General features: G+C 43.7%; 1 protein-coding gene across 1 annotated transcript; it reads left to right on the top strand.

Moving 5' to 3' along the window:
• The first annotated feature begins 14868 nt into the window (after nucleotides 1-14868).
• LOC132502776 (signal recognition particle receptor subunit alpha-like) lies at nucleotides 14869-23740 on the top strand. The gene is given in 7 exon segments (XM_060118929.1): nucleotides 14869-14893; nucleotides 15439-15614; nucleotides 17136-17271; nucleotides 21346-21424; nucleotides 21728-22337; nucleotides 22339-23576; nucleotides 23578-23740. Coding segments are annotated over 7 exon segments (2427 nt in total).
• Nucleotides 23741-24513: the final 773 nt, after the last annotated feature.

Here is a 24513-nt window from a genome sequence, read left to right as displayed (position 1 = left end):
CGTTCTGCGGCATGTGGGATCCTCCCGGACCGGGTCACGAACCCGTGTCCCCTGCATCGGCAGGCGGACTCTCAACCACTGCATCACCAGGGAAGCCCTGCTTAAGATTCTTTTTTTTTTTTTTTTTTTTTTGCGATACACGGGCCTCTCACTGTTGTGGCATCTCCCGTTGAGGAGCACAGGCTCCAGAGGCGCAGGCCTAGCTGCTCTGCGGCATGTGGGATCCTCCCAGACCGGGGCACGAACCCCTGTCCCCTGCATTGGCAGGCAGACTCTCAACCACTGCGCCACCAGGGAAGCCCCCGCTTAAGATTCTTAAACGCTCTCTTGTCTAGTAAAACAAAAAGTCTAAGAGGCATTCTACCATTCTTAGAAGCCACTTCATTTACTTAAGAGAATCTATAAAACATGCACTTAAAACTTTCTAAAGTCTTAACAAAAAGTCTAACAAATGCACTCTTTTTTTTTAATATTTATTTATTTATGGCTGTGTTGGGTCTTCATCTCTGCGTGAGGGCTTTCTCTAGCTGTGGCAAGCGGGGGCCACTCTTCATCACAGTGCGCGTGCGGGCCTCTTACTATCGCGGCCTCTCCCGCTGTGGAGCACAGGCTCCAGATGCGCAGGCTCAGTAATTGTGGCTCACGGGCCCAGCCGCTCCGCGGCACGCGGGATCCTCCCAGACCAGGGCTCGAACCCGTGTCCCCTGCATCGGCAGGCAGACTCCCAACCACTGTGCCACCAGGGAAGTCCTAACAAATGCACTCTTGACCTCTTCTTTATTTGAAGAATATTCTTCCTTTGAGAAACTTTTAATGGCTGGAAAAACTGTCCTGAGCCCTTCATATAGCCTCTAAATTTTTCTAAAAAGCCGACTAGTTCCCTTTTAACGTGTCTCTTTCTTTCAGTACCTTACCATTGACAGCTAAAAGAAGCCAGTTGGCACTTGGAACAGTCCACCTAGCAATCTCCTTAGCCAAATTCACCTATGTATTAACTACATTTTCTATTTCGTGTTTTACCACAGGTGACGTTCTTCTGAACTTTTTGCTACTACCTAACAGGAGTTATCTTTTCTCTGGCCTCCAATAACGATTTCCTTTCTCTCCTTCAAGTCTTCACTAACGGTCTCCCTGAGGCCCTTCCAGCTTCCAAACACTCCTTGGTCCCAAGCCATTGCCACATGTTTTAGGTTTTTGTCACAGCAGGATAACACTTCTGGTATCAATTTCTTTTCCAGTTATCTATTACTGCATAACAAACCACACTAAAACTTAGTAAATTAAAACAATAATTTATTAGCTCTCATGCTCCAGTGAGTTGCCTGGGCCCAGCTGGGAATTCCTCACTTGGGCGGTCTCTCATGTGATTACTGTCAGATGATGGCTGGGGCTGGAGCCATCTGAAGGCTTGACTGGGCTGGATATCCAGTCATTCACATAACTGGGAATTCATGTTGACTCTCTACTGGGAGCTTAGTTGGGGCTGTTAATCAAAGTGCCTACAAGTGACCTATCCGTGTGGCTTGGGATTCTCACACCATGGTGTCTGGGTTCTGAGGGGGAGTGTCTGAAGAGAAAACATTCCAAGAGATCCCCATGGAAACTGCAGTATTTCTTATGATCTAACTTTGGAAGTCCCAGAATGATACTTTTTCTGCATTCTATTGATTAAGCAAGTCAGCATTCTATTCTTTTGATTAAGTGAGTCATTAAGTTCAGTCCAGGTTTAAGGGGAGAGATAACTCCACATCATCAAGGGAAGGAATTGATCACATTCATCTCTGGAGACTGTCTACAAAATCAAGTTAAAAATTATTTTGTCCATTTCAAAAAATATTGTTTATAATTATAACTGTATTAAATGTATTAATTTTGATAGACTGGACATTTCAAGTATTCCTTTCCAAGAATAGGAGATGTTTTTCTATTTGTTTAGATTTTGTCTTATAACTCAGTTGTATTTAATTGGTGAGAGAAACTTTCTTTTTGGAGCAAGAATGTAAAAGAAACAAAGCATTGTGTATACTTGGAATACATTATAGTCATCCGAGTTCCTATATGAGGCTACATTGTACAGATTTATAATTATTATGTTTAAGAAATTTTTTAAATTATAGAATAAATCTATCAGTATCCTTGTGGGAATAAATGTCTGCATGAATTTAAATTATGGCTGATGGCTAAAGCAGTGGCTTAAAGTCAGAAAAATCCAGTGACTTCTGGATTTTCATTCATTCAGAAGTTGATTGAACTGAGGAATAGTCCACTCTCCTCTACTCAACCTGACTCCCTTTTTTCAACCCATAAAATTAAACCGAAGTCAGATTATTGGTCTTTGAAGGCAAAGATAGGCAGTCTCTACCATAATCAATATTGTTTAATGAGCACCTACTATATGATAGGTAATGGCTACATACTTTGCACCTATTTTCTCACTTAAGATTAAATTAGACCAATAGGCCAAATAGAACAAAAGAGAGATCTCAGAGATAGACCTATGTATAAATATGGGAATTTAATATATGATAAAAGTATAGCACAAATAAATGAGAATATGACTGTATCAGTCAGGGTCCAAGCAAGAGACAGACATCATACAGTAATATGAACAGGAAAAGTTTAACACAGAGAACTATTAACTATAGCAGGGGATGAAATAACAGGAGATTGAGTAGTAAGAAATAAAAAGAGCACCTAAAGAATACAAGAATCTCAGATGTAAGGAATAGCTACTACCTCTAGGACAATGCCCACAGAAGAGTGGGCAGCCTGAGACCCAGAATGGGTTGACAAAGGAGTGTCCTCTTCACTGGATGATGACGTTGCACCAGTGACTTTTTCTGGAAATCTACCCAAGAGGGTGCCAGGGGAAGCTGCTGCATACTGGGCACTGCAGGCCACTGCACAATCTAGGAACCAGGTGCTGGAGCAGTTATGTGCTGCAAGCCCAGTGTCACAGAAACTGCATACTGCAAGAGCCTGATGAGAGAAGGAATCAGGAAAAATCTTTTTCCTCAGTGTTCCTCCAGCATCCTCTACTGACTAGCTTAACGTTTTGCCAGATGCTAATAGAGAATGGAGAAATATTTAAAGGGATCACCTTAAGTTTTGCAGAGCAGGCAATGAAGGGTAGATTTGGAACTGTGAGGCAGTACATTGAAAACTGGCACAGAGGCTAACTGGATTGTTTAGTTGATAGTTTTTGACAAATTGGCTCACTATATGGAGAAAAATACTAGATCTCTATTTAATACCATATATAAAGGTGAGTTCCAAATGGGTTAAACACCTAAACATAAAAGGTAAAATTATGAATTTAATAAGAAAAAAAGTAGGAAGATATTTTGTAACCTAGAGGCAGAACAGAAATTGTTTTTTAAACTTCAAAAAAGTGTAACTTGAGGTAAAAAAGAAAAATCAATGGATTTGATTACATTAAATCAAGATTCTTTTTGGTTCAATAAAGGACTGTATAGACAAAGTCAAAAGAGAGATGACACAATGGGAAAAGATATTTGCCTTGTCTCATACCAATAAGAGATTATTAACTAGAGCAGGATTTGGCAGACTCTTTCTGTAAAAGACCAAATAGTGAAAATTTAAGCTGGCTTTGTGGTCCAGATGATCTTTGACACAATTATTCACCTCTACTGTTGTAGTAGGAAAGCAGCCATAGACGGTAAGTGAATGGGTGTGACTGTGTTCTAATAAAACTTTATTTATGAAAACCAAAGGTGTGTCACATCTGGTCTATGGGCTATAGTTTACTGGTCCTTAATCTAGAAAAGACAAGGAACTCCTGCATACTAACAAAAAAAATATGGCAATTTTTTTCAACGTTTAAAATGGAAAGGGGACTTCCCTGGTGGCGCAGTGTTTAAGAATTCGCCTGCCAATCCAGGGGACACAAGTTCGAGCCCTGGTCTGGGAAGATGCCACATCCTGCGGAGCAACTATGCCCATGCGCCAGAACTACTGAGCCTGCATGCCACAACTACTGAAGCCCATGCGCCTAGAGCCTGTGCTCTGCAACAGGAGAAGCCACTACAATGAGAAGCCGGCACACAGCAAGGAAGAGTAGCCCCTGCTCGCCACAACTAGAGAAAGCCCATGCATAGCAACGAAGACCTAACGTGCCAAAAATAAATAAATAAATAAACTTTTATTTGATTAGACTTGAGATGTCAGGATTTGTTAAACTACCACCATACATTAGCTCATAAAATAGGACTTAGGAGACTTTAACTTTCTACTTTATGCATTTAGGTATTGTTTATATTTTGTAGGATTTTATATGGCATTTATAATTAGCCTTGTATACAATATAGATTTTTTTAAATTAATGTTCTGTATCTTATAACCAATTCTATCTCCTTATTCTCTGAATAATTCCTTCTTGCATTTTGGTAGAAAATGCAAAGTTGGATGGTGTTACCAAATGGCTTACTGTCCAAGATCTATAAGTATAGAAGTCAGCTTGCTGTCCTTTCTGGTTTTCTTTATAGAGATATAATTCACATAGTATAAAATTCACCCTTCTAAGTGTACAATTCAGTCATTTTTAATATATTTAAGAGGGTTTGCAGCCATCACTACTATCTAATTCCAGAACATTTTCATCACCCCAAATAGAAACCCCATACTGGGACTTCCCTGGCGGTCCAATGGTTACGACTCCACGCAGGGGGGAACAGGTTCGATCCTGGTTGGGGAACTAGCTCCCACATGCTGTGCGGCCAAAAAAAAGAAAAAGCTCCATACCCCTTAGCAGTCATCCCCCATGTCTCCCACCCAGCATCTGACAACCACTAAGCTACTCCCTGTCTATGAATTTGCTTATTCTGATTTTTTTTTTTTTTTTGGCCACACTCAGCATGGCATACAGGATCTCATTTTCCTGACCAGGGATCGAACCCACACCCACTGCAGTGGAAGCACAGAGTTTTCACCTCTGGATCGCCAGGGAAGTCCCTGAGCATTTCATACAAATGGAATCATACAACATGTGGCCTTTTGCATCTGGTTTCTTTCACTAAGCAGAATGTTTTTGAGGTTTATCCATGTTGCAGCATATATCAGAAGTTCATTCTTTTTTGTAGCTGAATATTATTTCATTTATGGATGTACCATTTTTTTTTTTTTTTTTTTTTTTTTTTTTGCGGTATGCGGGCCTCTCACTGCTGTGGCCTCCCCCGTTGCGGAACACAGGCTCCGGACGCGCAGGCTCCGGACGCGCAGGCTCAGCGGCCATGGCTCACGGGCCCAGCCGCTCCGCGGCATATGGGATCCTCCCAGACCGGGGCACGAACCCGTATCCCCTGCATCGGCAGGCGGACTCTCAACCACTTGCGCCACCAGGGAGGCCCATGATGTACCATATTTTGTTCATTCATTCATCAGTTGATGGACATTTGTTTTTTTCCCACTTTTTGGTTATTATGAATAATGCTGCTATATATATTTTTTAAATTTTAAAAAAATTATTATTATTACTGACTTTTGGCTGTGTTGGGTCTTTGTTGCTATGCACGGGCTTTCTCTAGTTGTGACAAGTGGGGGACTCTTCATTGTAATGCGTGGGCTTCTCATTGCAGTGGCTTATTGTGGAGCATGGGCTTTAGGCATGTGGGCTTCAGTAGTTGTGGCGCATGGGCTTAGTTGCTCTGTGGCATGTGGGATCTTCCCGGACCAGGGATCGAACCCATGTTCCCTGAATTGGCAGGCTGATTCTTAACCACTGCCCCACCAGGGAAGTCCCAATAGTGTTGCTATGAACATTTGTGTACAAGTTGCGGTATGAACATATTTTTTCAACTTTCTTGGGTATACCTAGGAGTAAAATTGCTGGATCACTTGGCAACTCTGTGTTTAACTTTTTGAAAAACTGCTAAACTATTTTCCATAGCAGCTTCACCATTTTACATTCCCACCAGCAATGGATCAGTGTTCCAATTTCTCAATATTCTTTCTAAAACTTGTTACTGTCTGTCTTTTTTATTATAACCATCTTAGTGGGTGTGAAGTGATATTTCATTGTTGTTTTGATTTGCATTTCCCTGATGATTAATACAATTTCTGTTCTAATGCTTATGTGTGTGTGATTGTGGTCATGGTATAATAATTACTTTGCTATAGTGACAAGGTATTTATGGATTGTATGTTGAAGAACACATAAAACATAGAAAGATTTGATTCTATTCTCTCCCACGTTTTCCATTCACCTGTCCTCCCCCACAACAAACAAAAAGACACCCAATCAACTCATTTTATCTTCTTCATGTAGCAAGGTGGCTAGATTGGACACAGTTTGGGGGTCAGTATTTCTGATAAGTGAAAGTCATTAATGCCCTTCTCTCCACCTCCACAGACCTATTAAATCTGTCTTAGTCAGCTTGAGTTGCCATAACAAAATACCACAGACTTGGGTGACTTAAAAAACAGAAATTAATTTTCTCACAATTCTAGAGGCTGGAAAGTCTAAGATCAAGGTGCCAGCCAATTCAGTTTCTAGTGAAGATCAAGGTGCCAGCTAATTCACTTTCTGGTGAGGACTCTCTTCCTGGCTTGCAGACGACCACCTTCTTGCTACCTCCTCACATGGCCTTTCCTCAGTGTATGTGTGTGGAGAGAGAGAGAATGAGAGTTCTTTGGTATCTCTTCTTAAAAGGACACTAATCCTATTGGATCATGAACCTGCTTTCATGATCTCATTTAACTTTAATGGCTTCTTTAGAGGCTCCGTCATCAAATACAGCCATACCTGAGTTTAGGGCTTCAACATATGAATTTTGGGGGGATATAAATAGTCAGTGTATCCTCTGATTTCCTAGGAACCTCCTGAGAATCAGTCTTGATCTATGTCCACTATTTGATTCGTACACATGCAAACTCATCTGATGGATTGGTTTAGCCCTGACTGATGGGAAGGAAATTCAACTGTGCACTTGGGGGAAAATTCAAGAGGAGGAGACTGTATGGGGCTTACACAAAAAGCCAAAGCCAGCAACAGGGACTATGAGAGGGGAGTAATAGGTCACTGCACTACACAACATCAAGGGCACCGTTCACATCATAATCTATGTGAATGGCACTCCCTGGAGTTTTTTTGTAGTGCAAAACCTATAAGGCCATATCCTAGGTAGTGGTTCTGAACATAATGTATCAGCAAGTACTGGTACCCTTCCTGAAACCTTTTTCAGTCCAGACACTATGGAGGTACGCCCGGGGAGGAAATTGCTATATGCATGTGTTAAAAAAGGTGGATCACTAAATATCAGCTTATTTGGGGGTCCTCTTTGCTACAAAACCATTCTAACTGAATTTAGTGTTCTTTTTTAGTGGGATTCTTCTAACTGAGCTTAACACTAAGGAATCAACTACCAAATAAAGTTCTTTGGCTACAAGCAGCAGAAACCAACTCTGGCTAACTTAAGGGGGCACATCAAAGGATTTGTCAAAAGAAAATGTGAAAATTCACAAAAGCAAAAGACGGTCTGAACAGTTAAGTATCAAGATAATCAGGAGTCAGGGCAGTTCTGGATATGTAGGTAACAGAAACAATCAGAAAGGCCCTTCAGGATACTGCCCCAGAATGAATCAACTTGAAGAGTTTTTTGTTCTCCTGTCTCCCACTAAAATATTCTTCCAGAGAAAACACTTTAAGTGGCCTAGTCGGGATTAGACACCATCCCCTGACTAGGGAAGGGCAGAGAACCATGACTGACAGCCCCACCAAGCCAGCGTATAGCGGGGGAGGAGGCGTTCTCCGAAAGAAGGAGATGGAGGAAAACAACAGATGTCCTCTGCATTCCAACCATGGTTGCCAAGCAACGTCCTCCCACTTTTTTTTTTTCATATCATATACAATTTTTAACTGCCTCTGCCTAACATAATATAATTATCTCACATGCAAACAAAGAATACACTCAACTCCTTCCAAAAGGCGATAACCCATGTCCAGTTACGGCATCCATTTCTCCCCTGGTTCCATCATGATCCCCCTCCATATTTTGCAACTTGTGGACAAAATGACAAATTTAACCATCACAATTCACATCATACATGAGTCTAGGGGAAGGGAAAAGGAAAGAGAAGGATAATTACTTTCTAAATATATCTGACTTTCTGCATATTACTCTATGTCAGCTTGAGAAGGAAAAACCCAGTTTTCCTCCTGTGTTTCTCCTTTACTTTCATACCACTACCACACTCAAAACATTTCTGACACCAGATGTGTGGGGTTTATCCCCACAACAAGCAATTATCTGTGATGCTAGCTGGGTGTCCTACAGTCTAACTCAATCCTGACACCATCTACCTGGAGTTAGCTTCAGATTCCATAGGTTAAGGGCTCAGTCCTACAAGACTTCTCCTCCCCCCATACTTTGTCTGCCAATTGCAAGTCCAGGTTGTCACCTGTGCTTCTGGCCAACTGGCTATCAGTTGAAGGTTCCCATGACCTCCTCATCGGGTTTGATTAATTTGCTAGAGTGGCTCACAGGACTCAGGAAAACTGTTCGCTTACTGTTTACCAGTTTATTATAAAAGGTATGATAAAGGACACAGGGGAACATACAGATAGAAGAGGTGTACAGAGCAAGGCACCAAGGAAGAGGCACAGAGCTTCCATTCCCCCTTTGGGCATGCCCCTCTCCCTATATCTCCACATGTTCACCAACCTGGAAACACTCAGAACCTCATACTATTGGGATTTTTATGGAGGCTTCATCACGTAGACGTGATCAATTATTAACTCCATTTTAAGCCCTTCTTTCCTCTCTAGAGAGTGGAAGGTAAACTGAAAATTCCAAGATTGTAATCATGGCTTGGTCTTTCTGGTGATCAGCCCCCATCCAAGAGCCCACTGAGTCACCTCATTAGAACAAAGGCATTTCTATCACTCAGGAAATTCCAAGGAACTCTGTGTCAGGACCTGGGGTCAAAGACCAAATATTAGAATGAAAGATGCTCCTAGTGCTCTTATGAATTAGGAATTAATTAATTCCTTGAGATTAGGAAATTACAAGGGTTTTAGAGCTCTGTATCAAGAACCAGGGGCAGAGAACAGTATATATATTTTCTGTTATCTCACAAAGTTATATCTAAATAAAAGAGAAAAAATATCCATGGCACAGCAAGGAAGGACATGTAAGTAGAGGCAGCAGTCCTCGCTTAATGGAGCTGATTGTGGTATTTATGACTTCTCTCCTCTCCCACCAATCCAGATTGTCTTGTCATTGGCCAGCACCTTGGTTGGACTAGTGCTTTGCCAGGTGGGTTGTGGTAGTCAGCCTTCAAGGTAGCACCCAGTGATTCTCACCCCTGGGGTTCATGTCCTTGTTTAGTCCTTTCCCACACTGAATAGATCCTAGAATATTTTAGATTATTGGGATTGAGCCTTCCCCCAGGGTAGCTACATCATCTGCTCTCATGCTTACCACTCTGGTTTTCAGCTCTCTCTTTACTTTGGACCCTGGAAATGACTCTTTCTTCTTACCAGTTCAGTTATGCATTTCCTTAAATTTTAGTCAGCATTTCTAAGCATTTATCATCTGAACATTTTCGGGTTATCTAGTATTCCAGATTGCTGAAGTTGAAAGTTGCCATGTGTTTACATTTCTATCTCCTCAACTAGACTACAAGCTCCACAGAGACAAGGAAGATGTTTTGTTCATAATTATGTTCGATAATTTTGCAATGTGCCTGGTACATAATAGACATTCACTACATGTTTGTTAAATGAGCACACATAACCAGGGAAGGAATGGATGCCATAACTGGACATGGATTGTCTCCTTTTGGAAGGAGTTGAGTGCATTTTTTGTTTGCATGTGAGATTATTAATAATTTATTAATCAATCAATTAATGAGAAGGCATGTAAAAGACTTTCCCCATTTTTAAAAATTTATTTATTTAATTTATTTATTTTTGGCTGCGTTGGGTCTTCGTTGCTACGCATGGGCTTTCTCTAGTTGCGGCAAGCGGGGGCTAATCTTCATTGCAGTGTGTGGGCTTCTCATTGCAGTGGCTTCTCTTGTTGAAGAGCACAGGCTCTAGGCAAGCAGGCTTCAGTAGTTGCAGCACACAGTCTTCAGTAGTTGTGGCGCATGGGCTTAGTTGCTCCGCGGCATGTGGGATCCTCCCAGACCAGGGATCGAACCCATGTCCCCTGCATTGGCAGGTGGATTCTTAACCACTGTGCCACCAGAGAAGTCCCAAGACTTTCCCCATTTAACAAAATTCTCTTTCAGAATTCTCTGTTGTTGGTAATTAAACCTTGAGACTTGCCTTTTAGATATTATTGTTTGGCCTGCAAACATGGTGATCATTTGAGTTTTACTTCTTTTTTTAAAAATTTTATTTTATGAAGTATAGTTGATTTACAGTGTTGTATTAATTTCTCCTGTAGTTTTACTTCTTATACTTATTTTTTTTTAACCTTGAAAGTCTCCAGAAGATGTGGAATTTGGTTATGTTGACCTAGTTATAATACTGACAGGACATGAACTTCTCTGTGTCAGAGTAAAAGAAAAAAATTTATTCATATAAATATATTATTTGCATTGGTTTTTATAGAGCTTGTTCTTTAATAGATGGATATTTTAGTGATTGACTTGAAATTTTTCATTGTTTAGAATAGCTGTTCCATAGTCTGTGGAGCTTGACTTGATCAATTTCATGATCAAAGGAGAATTCTTGATTCTTTTTTTCTACACTTGCCCCCATCTTCCCCTTTTCTGAAATCTTATCTAGTAGTTCAGGCCAAAACCTTAGGAAGCAATTGCGAATCTTCTTTTCCTTCCCATCCTACAGTCCTCACCCCATATCCAATTCATTAGCAATCCTGTTGACTCTCCTTTTTAAAGACTCTAACCTCTTCTCTGAAGTCCTACCTATCAAGTCTAAACCCCCATCATTTCTTGCCTAGACTACTGCAGAGCCCCCAACTCACCTGCCTGCTATCACTCATGTCCCCACTATCAGTTCTCCACACAACAGCCAGAGAGAACTTTTCAAAATATAAATCAGATCACATCAGATATACAGTCATGGGCTAATTTAAAAGGCAACTGGAAAACATATCCTCTTGTGTCATCCCTGGCTATGTTGTAGGAAGCCAGGGGCCATCTCAAAAAAATGGTGTGACTTTCCGTCCCTAACAAATAAAAAAAAAAAAAAAAAAAAAGGGAAGTGTTGCTGCCTGAGAACTTTACGGGAAGTTATAAATTGCAGAGCTTGGACTGATCATCTTGGCTGTCCTCTATCCTTCATTGTGCAGCTAGCACAAACAACCTCTGAGCAATCAGCATGAGAATGCTGAAAAAATAGTCATAATAACCTGATGTTTTCCAGATACATCCCTGCTGTTCTACTTGCTTCTCTCATTACAAAGTTGACCTCTGATGAGCTAGTGAAAGGCTAGTTCCTATGATGGCCCAGGGTTGCTGCTCTGATGTTATGCCATCACTCGGCAGGAATGAACATGATGGATTTTGATCCTCTTCTATGATGCCTTCCAGAAGGACCAATGGCCAGAAATACAGTGGGCAGAAAAATGTTCTCTGACTCAGGTCAAAATAGACACACATTTAACATAAAATTAATGAAGCTTAAGATTTAGGACCCCTTCCTTGTGCGAGAGCCTTCCAAAATCCTGTACCCAATTTTGTGTTCATACTTATGTATTCTTTTGCTCCCTGCCATTTGCAACCAAGTTTACAACGCTTATTCCCAGGTTTTGTGACAGCTACCAGGAAAAGGAGATTCAGAGTGTTGATGATATGAGCTGGGGGAAAAGAGCAGCAAATACTGTGTCCCTGGGACCTTCTATTTTGCTGACACCCTGAGAGAACCTCTGTCCCAACCATTCCAAGCCACTCAACATCCACACCCTTAACTCAGCAATCACCACTTTTTGTCAGTCCCAATAATTCTGGCAGATTGCCAGCTGTGTGGTCATCCGTGAGACCCCACTGAAAAAAAATGATCCTAAATATCTTTGTTAGGAATTTCTATGTCAGCTTGACCATCTCTTCTCCACAGAACAGAGAGAGACCAGTATGTAATAGGTAGTTCCACTTGGCCCTCCCTCTCTACCATCTAAGATACGAATTGTGATTCACTGAAGTCTGGGCAGGATGTATCAATATTTGAACTTCTTGGAACACAGCAGACTCTCTGACTTATTAAACTTAACTAGAAGTAAGATTTTTTGCTTTGATCTCTGTCTCCAAGTCATGGACAATCAAAATACTCTGGATTTGCATTGACTTCGATAGCTCCATCTTTAGGCAAAATTGCACAAAGTGACTTAACTTGTGTCAGTCAGCACTTCCCCACTTCCCCTCACCTTCATCGTCTCCAATGCAGGACATTGAAGTCTCACTGAGTTATATTTATACTAATAATTTTTTAATGTTTAAGAACCACCATTTAAAAAAGCACCCAGTAATGGGACTTCCCTGGTGGTCCAGTGGTTAAGACACCACACTTCCACTGAGGGGGTACGGGTTCCATCCCTGGTCGGGAAACTAAGATAACACATGCCATGTGGTTAAAAAATAAAATAGGGCTTTCCTGGTAGCGCAGTGTTTGAGAGTCCGCCTGCCGATGCAGGGGACACAGGTTCGTGCCCCGGTCTGGGAAGATCTCACGTGCTGCAGAGCAGCTAGGCCCGTGAGCCATGGCCGCTGAGCCTGCAAGTCCAGAGCCTGCGCTCCGCAATGGGAGAGGCCACAGCAGTGAGAGGCCCGCGTACCGCAAAAAAAAAAAAGTACCCAGTAAAACTATATAACCCTCAGGGCCCACAAAACCCATCTTTGTCTTCAGGGAGTGGCAACTTGAAGGCTTCATTATTGAGAGACCTTAATTTCTATTTAAAGATCAAGTTAATAGAAGATCAATATATTTCTGTCTAAGCTAGATATGCAGAATATTTCACATTTCCCAGCAATGTGGAGGTCCAGGAAACAACTCAAGTTTTCAGTCTGGCTAAAAAAAAAAAAAAAAAAAAAAAATCACTCTACTTCAACTTTACCTGATATTCTATGCCTCCTATTTACTAAGCATCACATTACCCAGGAGGTTCACCAGCATTTCATGGTAAATGAAGCTAACATTTTTTTTCCCCTTAGGTTCTCACAACTGTATCATATGTATGGTGTTATACGAAGGGTGGATTCCATTAAATATAAGACCCCCCCCACTTGATGAGTTTAGATATCCAGGTTGCAGATTCAGAGTTGGGGAGAGCTGAATTGGTCTGCATAATAGAGGAAGGCAAATTGGAGTACAGAAGGTAATTCTAGAGAGAGGGATACATAGGAAAGGGAGAGTGAGGGGAGCCAGCAAAATTCTGGAAGACTGGATGTACATGGGGTTAAATGTCAGTGAGAAACCCATAGAATGGCAGGATAACTGACAAGAATTTTAAGACTGGGGGACTCCCCAGATTTCCATGGTGGCGCAGTGGTTAAGAATCCACCTGCTAATGCAGGGGACACGGGTTCAAGCCCTGGTCTGGGACGATCCCACATGCCGCGGAGCAACTAAGATTGTGAGCCACAACGACTGAGCCTGTGCTCTAGAGGCCACGAGCCACAACTACTGAGCCTGCACGCCTAGAGCCCCTGCTCTGCAACGAGAAGCCACCGCAACGAGAAGCCTGCCCACTGCAGCGAAGAGTAGCCCCCGATCACCACAACTAGAGAAAGCCCATGTGCATCAACAAAGACCCAACACAGCCAAAAATAAATAAATAAATAAAAAAGATCAGGGGACTTCCCTGGTGGCCCAGTGGCTAAGACTCTGAGCTCCCAATGCAGGGGCCCAGGTTTGATCCCTGGTCAGGGAAATAGATCCCGCATGCTGCAACTAAGACCCGGCGCAGCCAAATAAATAAATATTAAAAAAAAAAAAGAATATTAAGATTGGAGTTTTCCCTTCTTCAATGTAAATACTTCCCTGCCGCCTCTGATCTTATACCTACTACTCAAATTAATGTTTAGTATGAGTAGTTTTTGTAAAACTTGGGGGAAGAAGTGAGGTCATACATGTGGAAGGGATCAGGAACCCAGTGGGATAACCTGAGAATGTAATCCCTAGGAATTCACAGCTTTCTTAAGAAGGCTGTGGATTTCCTTCACAGGGTTTGGGATTGGAGGCTAGAGGCAATTGCTTGTTTGTTTGTTTTGTTTTTTACTTTTTTAAAATATTTATTTATTTATTTTTGTAGCGGCATTTTACGTAATCTCAGAGGGTAGGGAGCTGGGCTGCATGCTTGGCCTCACCTTTTCTCATCCCACCAGGTGTGTCTTGAGATGCGGGGGGAGATCTCTGGGCATCACCCTTGTTTGGGCTCCATTTGGGTCCGTCCTCTCAGCAGACCTTCTTTGCAGCTCACTAGTCTACATTGAGGACTGGCACTCAGGGTTGCTGAGCGTAGCATTGGAGACCATGAATGCATGTAAGGTGCGCAGCTCACACTCCACTCACCGAACCCTGCACTCTGGCACAGAGCTGCATCCACTCAGGGAGGGGGCACCCTTTACTAACTTCCTCTAAGGGGCTCTTTTAGATTAGATTAGAGGTGGCCTGCTGCCACTGACTGGGTCAGAACAGGAAGGGGAAACTTACCCCTCCCATACTTGTCCTAGTGGCCTACCTTCCCTTAGAGGTTTATACAATTCTCTGCTCTTGGGTTTCACTAATTGTTCCTGCCTTAGTTACCTCACCCCCTCTACCCCCGTAATTTGCAAGGCCACCTCTCTCACAATGGGTAGGACTTCTATCTGCAATGCAGAACAGTTTTATTTTCTTTCTTTGATCCTTGGCCTCCCAAACTGTGTTCACTTAGGCCACTGGGAATAATGAGCAAGGCTATTGAAGAGCCAGGTACTTCTTAATGGCTTTTCCTTTTTCTACAAAGACATAAAGGCCCTGCCAAAGCTTTGAAACTAAACCCTTAGACTCCTCCCATCTGTGCCTGTGTGTGTTACATCAAAAGGAGCCTAGTAAAAGGGAGAAAGAAGGGGACAAAGAGGGTGGTTTTCTTTTTCTAGTTATAACTGTTTGCATTTTCTGATTTTTCTGAAATGAGTACACAGAGACTCAGGGAGGTTATATAACTTGCCTGAGGTCACATAGTCAGTAAGCGGTGACCTGGACATCGATCCCATCCCAGGACTTCAGGTTGCATGGAAGGCTCTTTCCACTATAACTGAGCTGTCCCTGGAAGATTGAGGCTGGCTGCCAGGCTTGGAGAAGAAAGAGATTTTTCCATAAGGACAGAGACATATTACTGTCCCTGAGCTGGTGAAAAAGGACCTAAATATCTCTATAGTCCAGCAAGTGAACGTACCGCCTCCAAGTGATTGGAGAGCAGTCATTTCCAGATTCTAGCTGGGCTAATAGGGTCTCTCTCTCTCTCTCTCTCTCAGGGAAATCCATAATTAGAATCAGGAGTGTCCAACTCAATCAGCAGAGGTCACTTGAACAGAGAAATATGCTTCAGAGCTATGGGTTGGTCGTCTTCTACCTGCCAGTGGAACAAAATGCTGAGCAAAGTTATGCAGAGAGTCACACGAGAGGAAGACATAGGACAATTCCTAATGTCGTTAGTTCCTGGATCCAGTGAATTCCTACTTTGTTTGGGAGGCCAAAGAACTTGGGACAAAGGCCACTACATCCCAAACTAGTCATTTCCAAACTGTAAATCGATTGCCATTTATCACACATTTTCATGAAACAGGAGGCCAAATAGCTTAATGGCTAAAAGCCCCAACAAGGGCACAGACATCCTGGGTAAGTTTCTTAATATCTGTTTCCCCAAATGTAAGATAGAAATGGTACCTTTCTCATATGATTTTTATGATGATTCAATGAGTGGCTATATGAAAAGTCTTCAGAATAATGACTGGAACATAGAAAGTAATGTGTAAATGTTAGCTATTACTCAAATTTGTTTTCTTCTTCTTTCTCTCATTTTATAAATGGGGAAAGTAAGACCCCAAAAGTCAAGGGTTTTGTCCAAGGCCATGTAGTAATCACATAGTTAGGCTGGGCCTAGAACTAAAGTCTTCCAATCCTATGTGCAATATTTAATTCATCACCCTAAATGTCCTGCAACCAACCATGAGTGCAGAGTTCCCTCGGGAAAAATGTTAGAACCCAAGCCTTGAGGGTATTATGAAAGCTGGTAAGGAACAGCTCTCTTCCTCTGCTCCCAGTTGGAGAACTAGGCTACTGCAACTTGGCCTGCCCAGCTGGGCCTCCATGCCTGTACAATCGAGGAAGAAGAAGAGGGCTTGGTAATGATAATACAAGGTTTTGAGAAGTATCTTGCAAAGAATCCTTCAGCCAAAAATATGTCTGCTAATGTTTAGGCAATCAGGAAGTGCAGAAATCATAAGGAACCAATACCAATGATCTCAGTTACCGAGACACAAAGTTGGTGATTCATAGGAGGATGCCTGAAGCTACACTCCAAACCTCCACCTGCCGCCTGCAGAAGCCCTAGCCTGGTCACCACTGACAGAGTAATAACAGTCTCTCCTTTCCTCTGCTTTGAAAATCTCTCACATGCACCTCTCATTTGCAGGACACAACCCAGAACTGTGCTGTCGAGGGAATCTGGGAAACATAGTCTTAAGGCTTCCAGCCTCCAAAATATAAGGGGAGTGAGGATGAATCTTAGAAGGAAGTGAGAATGGTGCTGAGGTGCCAACAATCTGATATGGTCTACCCCTTTAGCTAGTCAGTGAAATTCATATACATTCTTCTGTCCGTATTTAACTTTCAAAGAACAGTAATGTTTTCCTTAATACAATGCAACTATCCCTCATATGAATAGGGATGTTGTTATAGGCTGAATTGTGTTTCTCCAAAATTCATATGTTGAAGCTCAATCCCCAGTACCTCAGAATGGACTACTTTGAAAGAGGTGTTTAAGTTAAAAGAGACTGTTCAGATGGACCCTAATCCAATCTGACTGGTGTCCTTACAGGAAGAAGGAATTTGGAGACACAGAGATACCAGAGGTTCCCATTTCCCTTAGAACCTTGCAAGGTTTTGAGTAGAGGCATGAGCTGATCTAACTCACATTTTTTAAGTGATCTCACTGGCTGCCATGTTGCAGATAGAAAGTAGAGACCAGGGTGGAAACAGGGAGAACCTTTTGGAGGCTGTTGTAACAGTTTTGGGAGATGACAATGGCTTGGACCAAAGTGGTGGTGGAGATGGTAAAATTGATCAGATTGGAATGTATTTCGGAGGTGGAGCCAACTGAATTGACGGATGGATCCCATGTGGAGCATGAGAAAAAGAGAGGTGTTGGGAATGATTCTAATATTTTTGGCCTGAACAACTAGAAGAATTAAATTGTTACTTACTAAACTAAAATAAATCTTGGGACTTCTCTGGTGGCGTAGTGGTTAAGAATCTGCCTGCCAATGAGGGGACATGGGTTCAAGCCCTGGTCTGGGAAGATCCCACATGCCTTGGAGCAACTAAGCCCATGCGCCACAACTGCTGAGCCTGCACTCTCGAGCCCACGAGCTGTAACTACTGAGCCCGTGTGCCACAACTATTAAAGCCTGCACGCCTAGAGCCCATGTTCTGCAGCAAGAGAAGCCACCGCAATGAGAAGCATGCGCACCGCAATGAAGAGAAAGCCCATGCACAGCAACGAAGACACAATGCAGCAAAAAAAAAAAAAAAAAAAAAAATCTGGGGGAGGAGAAGTTTGGGGGTGCCTGCGTTCAGGAGTAGGTTCAAGGTTTTGGTTGTAACATGTAAACTCTGAGGTGCCAGTTAGTGATGTAAACAGAGACATGAAGTAGAAATTTAATCTACAAGTGTACACTCAGGAGAGAGGATGAGACAATGAATAATTTGGAAGCCGTCAGTGTACTTAAATCCATGAGACTGGAGGAGATCACTTAAGCCAATGATTCTCCAACAGGATGATCCACCCACTAGAAAAAAATTTGGAAAATTGCCAGGACATTTTTGCGGGGGGAGGTTATGTATTCATGATTAGGGTGGGGCGCATTATGAGGCTTTAGTGGTTGGGGCCGGGGCTCCTCGGCATCCTGCAATGCACGGACAGTCCTGCATAAAAGAAATTGTCCCACATTACATATGATTTTCAAATGTCCTATCAGACATTCATTTGGTAAAAAATATGTTTATTATTTATCTCAACGTAGAGCCTAAATCTATTCTCCACATAAACATCGAGTATTAGGGGTATTGTTTTGTTTTTGTTGTTGTTGTTGTCATTTTTTGCGGTACACGGGCCTCTCACTGTTGTGCCCGTTGCGGAGCACAGGCTCCGGACGCGCAGGCTCAGCGGCCATGGCTCACGGGCACAGCCGCTCCGTGGCATGTGGGATCTTCCCGGACCGGGACACGAACCCGTGTCCCCTGCATTGGCAGGCGGACTCTCAACCACTGCCCCACCAGGGAAGCCCGCGGGGAAGCCCCCGGGGTATTGTTTTAATATACACCAAGTTTCCCAGGAACGCCATTTCCCTGTAATTGATGCAAGAGGGTGCTTGGTCTTGATTCGAAAATCAACAGCATGGCTTCTCTCTGTATTTGAGATGCCCCTCTAGTTCTCCTGGATCAGTCTGCATGTGCAGCTTTGGCAGACACAGTGATTCTAGGAACGGCTGCAAGCATCTGATGATTCCATTAGGGCTTCTGGTGAAGTTGTGCAAAAGTTTTGCATATTCAAATATGTAATACTTTATACATTAGTTTCCTTTTGTTTCTCCTTGTAATACAGGACATTCAATTCATCATTTTGAAATTATGTGTGTAGACTGCTTTGAGGGCTATACTTCATTTGTCCCTCTGGACCTGATCTACTCTCTGCTCTTCTGCACCCTGCTACCTGCCCCAGGAGGCCAACTTGCATAAATGACATCAACCAGCTCCCTTGCCCAGTGGCTTCCTGTGGGGTTCAGCCAAAGGGATATACCACTCCCTCATCTTGGTCCTTCGGGCCCAGGGATGGCAGACACGTCCTCTAGTGCTTCCTAATTTCTTGTTGGTTCCCTTAACTTTGCCCAATCTTTGTCAATAATCCCTTCATAAAACTGGCCTTGATTGGACTCGGCTTGAGTGTGCCATCTGTTTCCTGCCAGACCCTAACTAATACAGTAGCTACATTATTTCTCAGTTTCATTTCAGGACAGTAAAGGGCAAATTACAAAAGATTTGTTATAAAAAAGAAGTAAATCCAGAATGTGGAACATTCTACAGGACAATTGAGCTGGTTTCTGCAATAAGTCAATGGTGTGAAAAATAAAGGGAAGAGGAGGACTGCTGGCAATGAATAAAGTTGAAAGGATACGGCAGCAAAATGTAATGTGGAGACCTGTTTGGATCCAAGTTTGAAAAAATCCACTGTAATAAGACATATCTGAGACATTAGGGAAAGTGTAATTATGGACTGGATATTAAATGATACCAAAGAACTATTTTAAATGCTGTTAGGTATGGTCATGGCATTGTGGTTTTGCAAGACAATGGCCCATGTCTTTAAGAAATGCATACCGATCTTGCTTGAATTACAAAAGAAAGAAAGAAAAAGAAAAAATAAATGCATACTGAGGTAGGTAGGAGTGAAATGACTGGTGTCTGGGATTTGCTTTCAAATCCCAGACTTCTGGGGCTTCCCTGGTGGCGCAGTGGTTGGGAGTCTGCCTGCCGATGCAGGAGACGCGGATTCGTGCCCGGGTCCGGGAGGATACCGCATGCCGCGGAGTGGCTGGGCCCGTGAGCCATGGCCGCTGAGCCTGCGCGTCCGGAGCCTGTGCTCCGCAACGGGAGAGGCCACAACAGTGACAGGCCCACGTACCGCAAAAAAAAAAAAAACAAAAAAACAAAAAAAAACAGACTTCTGCAAAGAAAAAGAGAAAAAGGGATAGATAAAGCAAATGGGGAGAAGTATTGTTAAATATTGAACCCAGGGAATAGATATATGGGAATACATTGTACTATTCTCTCCACTTTCGTTTGTATGTTTGACATTATTTATGATAAAACATTTAAAAAATAAATTAAATTAAATTAAAAGGGAGTATTGGATCTGATAGGGTTGAGAACCATCAACCAAGTGTAGGCAAGAGAAGAGGTCTGAGACTTGGTCCTGGGCCCTGGGTAGAGATTGGGAAGATGGGAGGAAAGCCCGGGAGGGAAAAAGAGAACAAAAAGAGAAGGGTGTCCCTGTGAGGTCAAATGAGTTTCAAAGAGGAAGTGATCATCTGGGCTGTAGATGAGCAAGTAAGAGGGCAACTGACCACTGGACTTAGCAACATGGGGGTCATTGGTGACCTTGACAAGAGCAGTTTTGGTGTAATAGTTGGGGCAAAGGCTGACTGGATTAGAGTCCAATCATCCCTCTCTCTAGATACTGCTCTTTTCTCTGCTCCCTGTTACAGCACTCCCTGCGGCTAGGGTAAGTGGACTGGAGTGGGTTCAAGAGAGAATGGGAGTAGGCAAAGTAGAGAGAGAGGATAAAGGCAACTTTTGAGATGTTTTGCTATAAAGTAGATTAGAAAAATGACACAGTACCTAGAAAAAAGTGTGCTGTCAGAGGAGGGATTTGGTTTGATTTTATTTTCTTTTTCTTCTTTTTTTGGCTGTGTTGGGTCTTCGTTGCTGTGCGTCGGCGTTCTCCAGTTGCGGCGAGCGGGGGCTTCTCATTGTGGTGGCTTCTCTTGTTGCGGAGCATGGGCTCTAGGCGCGTGGGTTTCAGTAGTTGAGGCTCGCAGGCTACTGAGCACAGGCTCAGTAGTTGTGGCACACGGACTTAGTCGCTCCGCCGCATGTGAGATCTTCCTGGACCAGGGATCAAACCCATGTCCCCTGCATTGGCAGGCAGATTCTTATCCACTGCGCCACCAGGGAAGCCCTGATTTGGTTTTTAAGACAGGAGATAACATGGCCTGTTTGTAAGCTGCTGAGAATGAATCATTAGAGAGGGAGTAGTGGAAGATGTGTGAGAGAGAGAGATAAAACTATTGTAGGAGGAATGTGCTCGAATAAAGGAGTGCAGATACTGGTGGGTAGGTTGATGTGGTGGTCGTAGAATGTAGATGTTCTCTTTTGATTGCTTTTCTAATGCAATAAGAGGCAAGATCACCATTTGAGAGTGAGGGTGGAGAGGAGGCTTTGGAGGTTTGAGAAGACAGAGGGTATGACATAGTCAGTTAAGAGTGGAAGAACAAATGGACTGGGGAAATGAGTAGCATCACAGGCCCATTTATAGTGAAACTAGCCAATATCGTTGTGTCTTTTTCTCAACCATGTTGAACCTGGGATTTGGATTTAAACAGGAATGTATCCAAGCAAGATCTATATAGAGGAAAAGGGGCAAGAAAGTAATGTTAATGATGAGACCATGGACCCCAAGAGGTAAGTAGGCAAGGTGAAGGGCAATAAAAAGGTGGTAGGGTCAATGGGCTGGAGGTCCTGAAGAGGTTAGAAAGTTAATGCATTCAGGATATTTAAGAGAGTGAGCCAGAAAGATAAGCAGTGATGGTCAATAAATGGGATGCTTTAAAATAATGAAAATACCAGCTGGAACTTTAAGATCAATGAAGATGTTTTTTAAATTAAATATGTGGAAGTTTCATAGAATTAATAAGTGAATTTAGAAAGGCTACTGGATACAAGGTCAATATACAAAACAAATGTATTTCTGTCGAGACGTACTAGCAAGAAACAATTGGAAAATGAAACTTACAAAACAATACCATTGGAGCCGGTGTCCGGGGCCACTGGTGGGACGTGTCCAGCGCTTGGCGCAGCAGGAAGCAGCAATGATCTCGGCCTGAGTTCCCAGCGCCAGCCCGGCTCCTTTCCCGCTGCGGTGAGCGACTCAAGCACCCGGCTCATTAACGCGTTGATTCGTTCAGTACTGCGTCAGGAAAGGGGAGGTAACAGCTCCTTCAGCCATGAGGCACTCCCGCTCAGGTATAAACTGGACAGCCAGTTTGAGCTGGTGTTTGTGGTAGGATTTCAGAAGATCCTAACCCTGACGTGCGCAGGCAAGTTGATAGACGCTATGCACCGGCTGTTTTGTGACAAGTACCGCACTGAGATCCAACAGCAAAGTGCCTTAAGTCTATTGAATGGCACTTTCAATTGCCAGAATGACTTTCTGCGGCTCCTTCGTGAAGCAGAGGAGAGCAGTAAGATCCGTGCTCCCACAACTGTGAAGAAATTTGAAGATTCTGAAAAGCCCAAGAAACCTGTGAGGTGCATGATTGAGACACAGGGTGAAAAGCCTAAGGAAAAAGCCAAGAACAGCAAAAAAAACAAAAACAAAAAACAAGGGGACCAAGAAGGAAGGTTCTGATGGCCCTCTGGCTACCAGCAAAGCAGTCCCTGCAGAAAAGTCAGGTCTCCCAGTGGGGCCTGAGAATGGGATAGAACTTTCCATAGAGGAATTGATCCGCAGGAAGTGAAAAAAGTTCATTCAGAAGCATGGGAGGGGTATGGAGAAGTCCGGCAAGTCCAGTAAGTCAGACGCTCCCAAGGAGAAGGGCAAAAAAGTGCCCGGGGTGTGGGCACTGGGTGGCTCTGCTAACAGAGAAGTCCTGGACTATTGCAATCCCACCACCAATGGAGCCCCCAAGGTGGCCCCGGCCGAGGGCATCAACTTGATTCAAGGGACTGGGTCTGGGAGGCAGCTTCAGGATCTGGACTGCAGCAGCTCAGATAACTTAGGGGCTGCTCAAAACTCCATCAAACCTAGTGCTACCAAGGGGAACCTAGGTGGCATGTTTGGGATGCTGAAGGGCCTTGAGGGTTCCAAGAGCTTGAGTCGTGAAGACATGGAATCTGTGCTGGACAAGATGCATGACCATCTCATTGCTAAGAACGTGGCAGCAGACATTGCAGTGCAACTCTGTGAACCTGTAGCCAACAAGCTGGAAGGGAAGGTGATGGGGATGTTCAGAACGGTGACTTCCACCGTAAAGCAAGCTCTCCAAGAGCCCCTGGTGCAGATTCTGCAGCCACTGCGCCGTGTAGACATGCTCCAGGATATCATGTATCCCCAGCACCATCAGCACCCTTACGTGGTCACTTTCTGTGGTGTGAACAACGTGGGGAAGTCTATTAATCTTGCCAAGATTTCCTTCTGGCTGTTAGAGAATGGCTTCAGTGTCCTCAATGCTGCCTGCCATACATTTCGTGCCAGGGCTGTGGAGCAGCTGCGGACGCACACCTGGCGTTTGAGTGCCCTATACCCCCCTGAGAATCACGGCAGCCACACCATGGTGCAGTTGTTTGAGAAGGGCTATGGCAAGGATGCTGCTGGCATTATCATGCAAGCCGTTGCCTTTGCACATAACCAAGGTTTTGATGTGGTGCTGGTGGACACAGCTGGCCGCATGCAAGACAATGCCCCTCTGATGACTGCCCTGGCCAAGCTCATTACTGTCAATGCACACGACTTGGTGCTGTTTGTGGGGGAGGCCTTAGTAGGCAATGAGGCCGTGGACCAGCTGGTCAAGTTCAACAGAGCCTTGGCCGACCATTCTATGGCCCAGACACCTCGGTGTCCTTACCAAATTTGATACCATCGATGACAAGGTGGGAGCTGCTATATCTATGACCTACATCACAAGCAAACCCACTGTCTTTGTGGGCACTGGCCAGATCTACTGTGACCTATGCAGTCTCAATGCCAAGGCTGTGGTTGTTGCCCTCATAAAGGCTTAATGTGGCTCTTGGCCAATACCAAATCACCACTTCCCCCCAAAGCCCCCATCCCTGTATCAAGAACGTGCTCTAGAGCATGTGAGCAACTTGTCTTCAGTGTCGTTCAAAGGCAGAGTGAGAGGAGCTCCGGGCGGGGGCTTGCAGCCCCTCCTAACACCACTCCCGGTTCAGCCCAGCCTCCATCTGCAAGGAGGACCTAATCATGTTGCAATCACTGCTCATTACCCGCCCCCATCCCCATGCTCCTCCCCCTTCCTACTCAGGCATCCCTTTACTCTGCCTACAGACTGGGTCTCATTACAGCTTTGACCAATGGTTAGAAGATCCAACACCAGAGCTTTGCTAGCTAAGTGTGGTCATGGGGACGTCCAAGCATCATCCCCAGCTCCATTAGATAAAGGGACTTCCAGAGCCATCTCTGGGTCTTGAGTGGCACCTCTCCCTAGGATACACAGCTTTCAGGTCCCTGGGGCCAGGGACCCCCAGGGACTGTGGCACACTGTGGCAGTATATGGCCTGTTCTTAATTGCTGCTAATTTGAGGATGACCCCTGTCCCTGTTTCCCCAAAGCATCAACTAGGCCAGAGTGATGTGTTACAGATGAGTGAAAGAGGAGTCCCTGCTTCCCTCCGAGATAAAGGGAGCTGAGCTGCAGTGCTGCATTGGGCTTCTCAGCCTCCAAGATCTCCTCCCCCTTCCAGTATCCAGACATAACTTTACATGTTCCCCTTCCCAGGAGAAAACCAACTGTCAGAGTGGAGACACATTGCCCC

Source organism: Mesoplodon densirostris, chromosome 2, assembly GCF_025265405.1.
Source record: "Mesoplodon densirostris isolate mMesDen1 chromosome 2, mMesDen1 primary haplotype, whole genome shotgun sequence".
NCBI lineage: Eukaryota > Metazoa > Chordata > Mammalia > Artiodactyla > Ziphiidae > Mesoplodon > Mesoplodon densirostris.
Note: the sequence above shows the minus strand (reverse complement) of the source record. Positions and strands in the feature narration are given on the sequence as shown.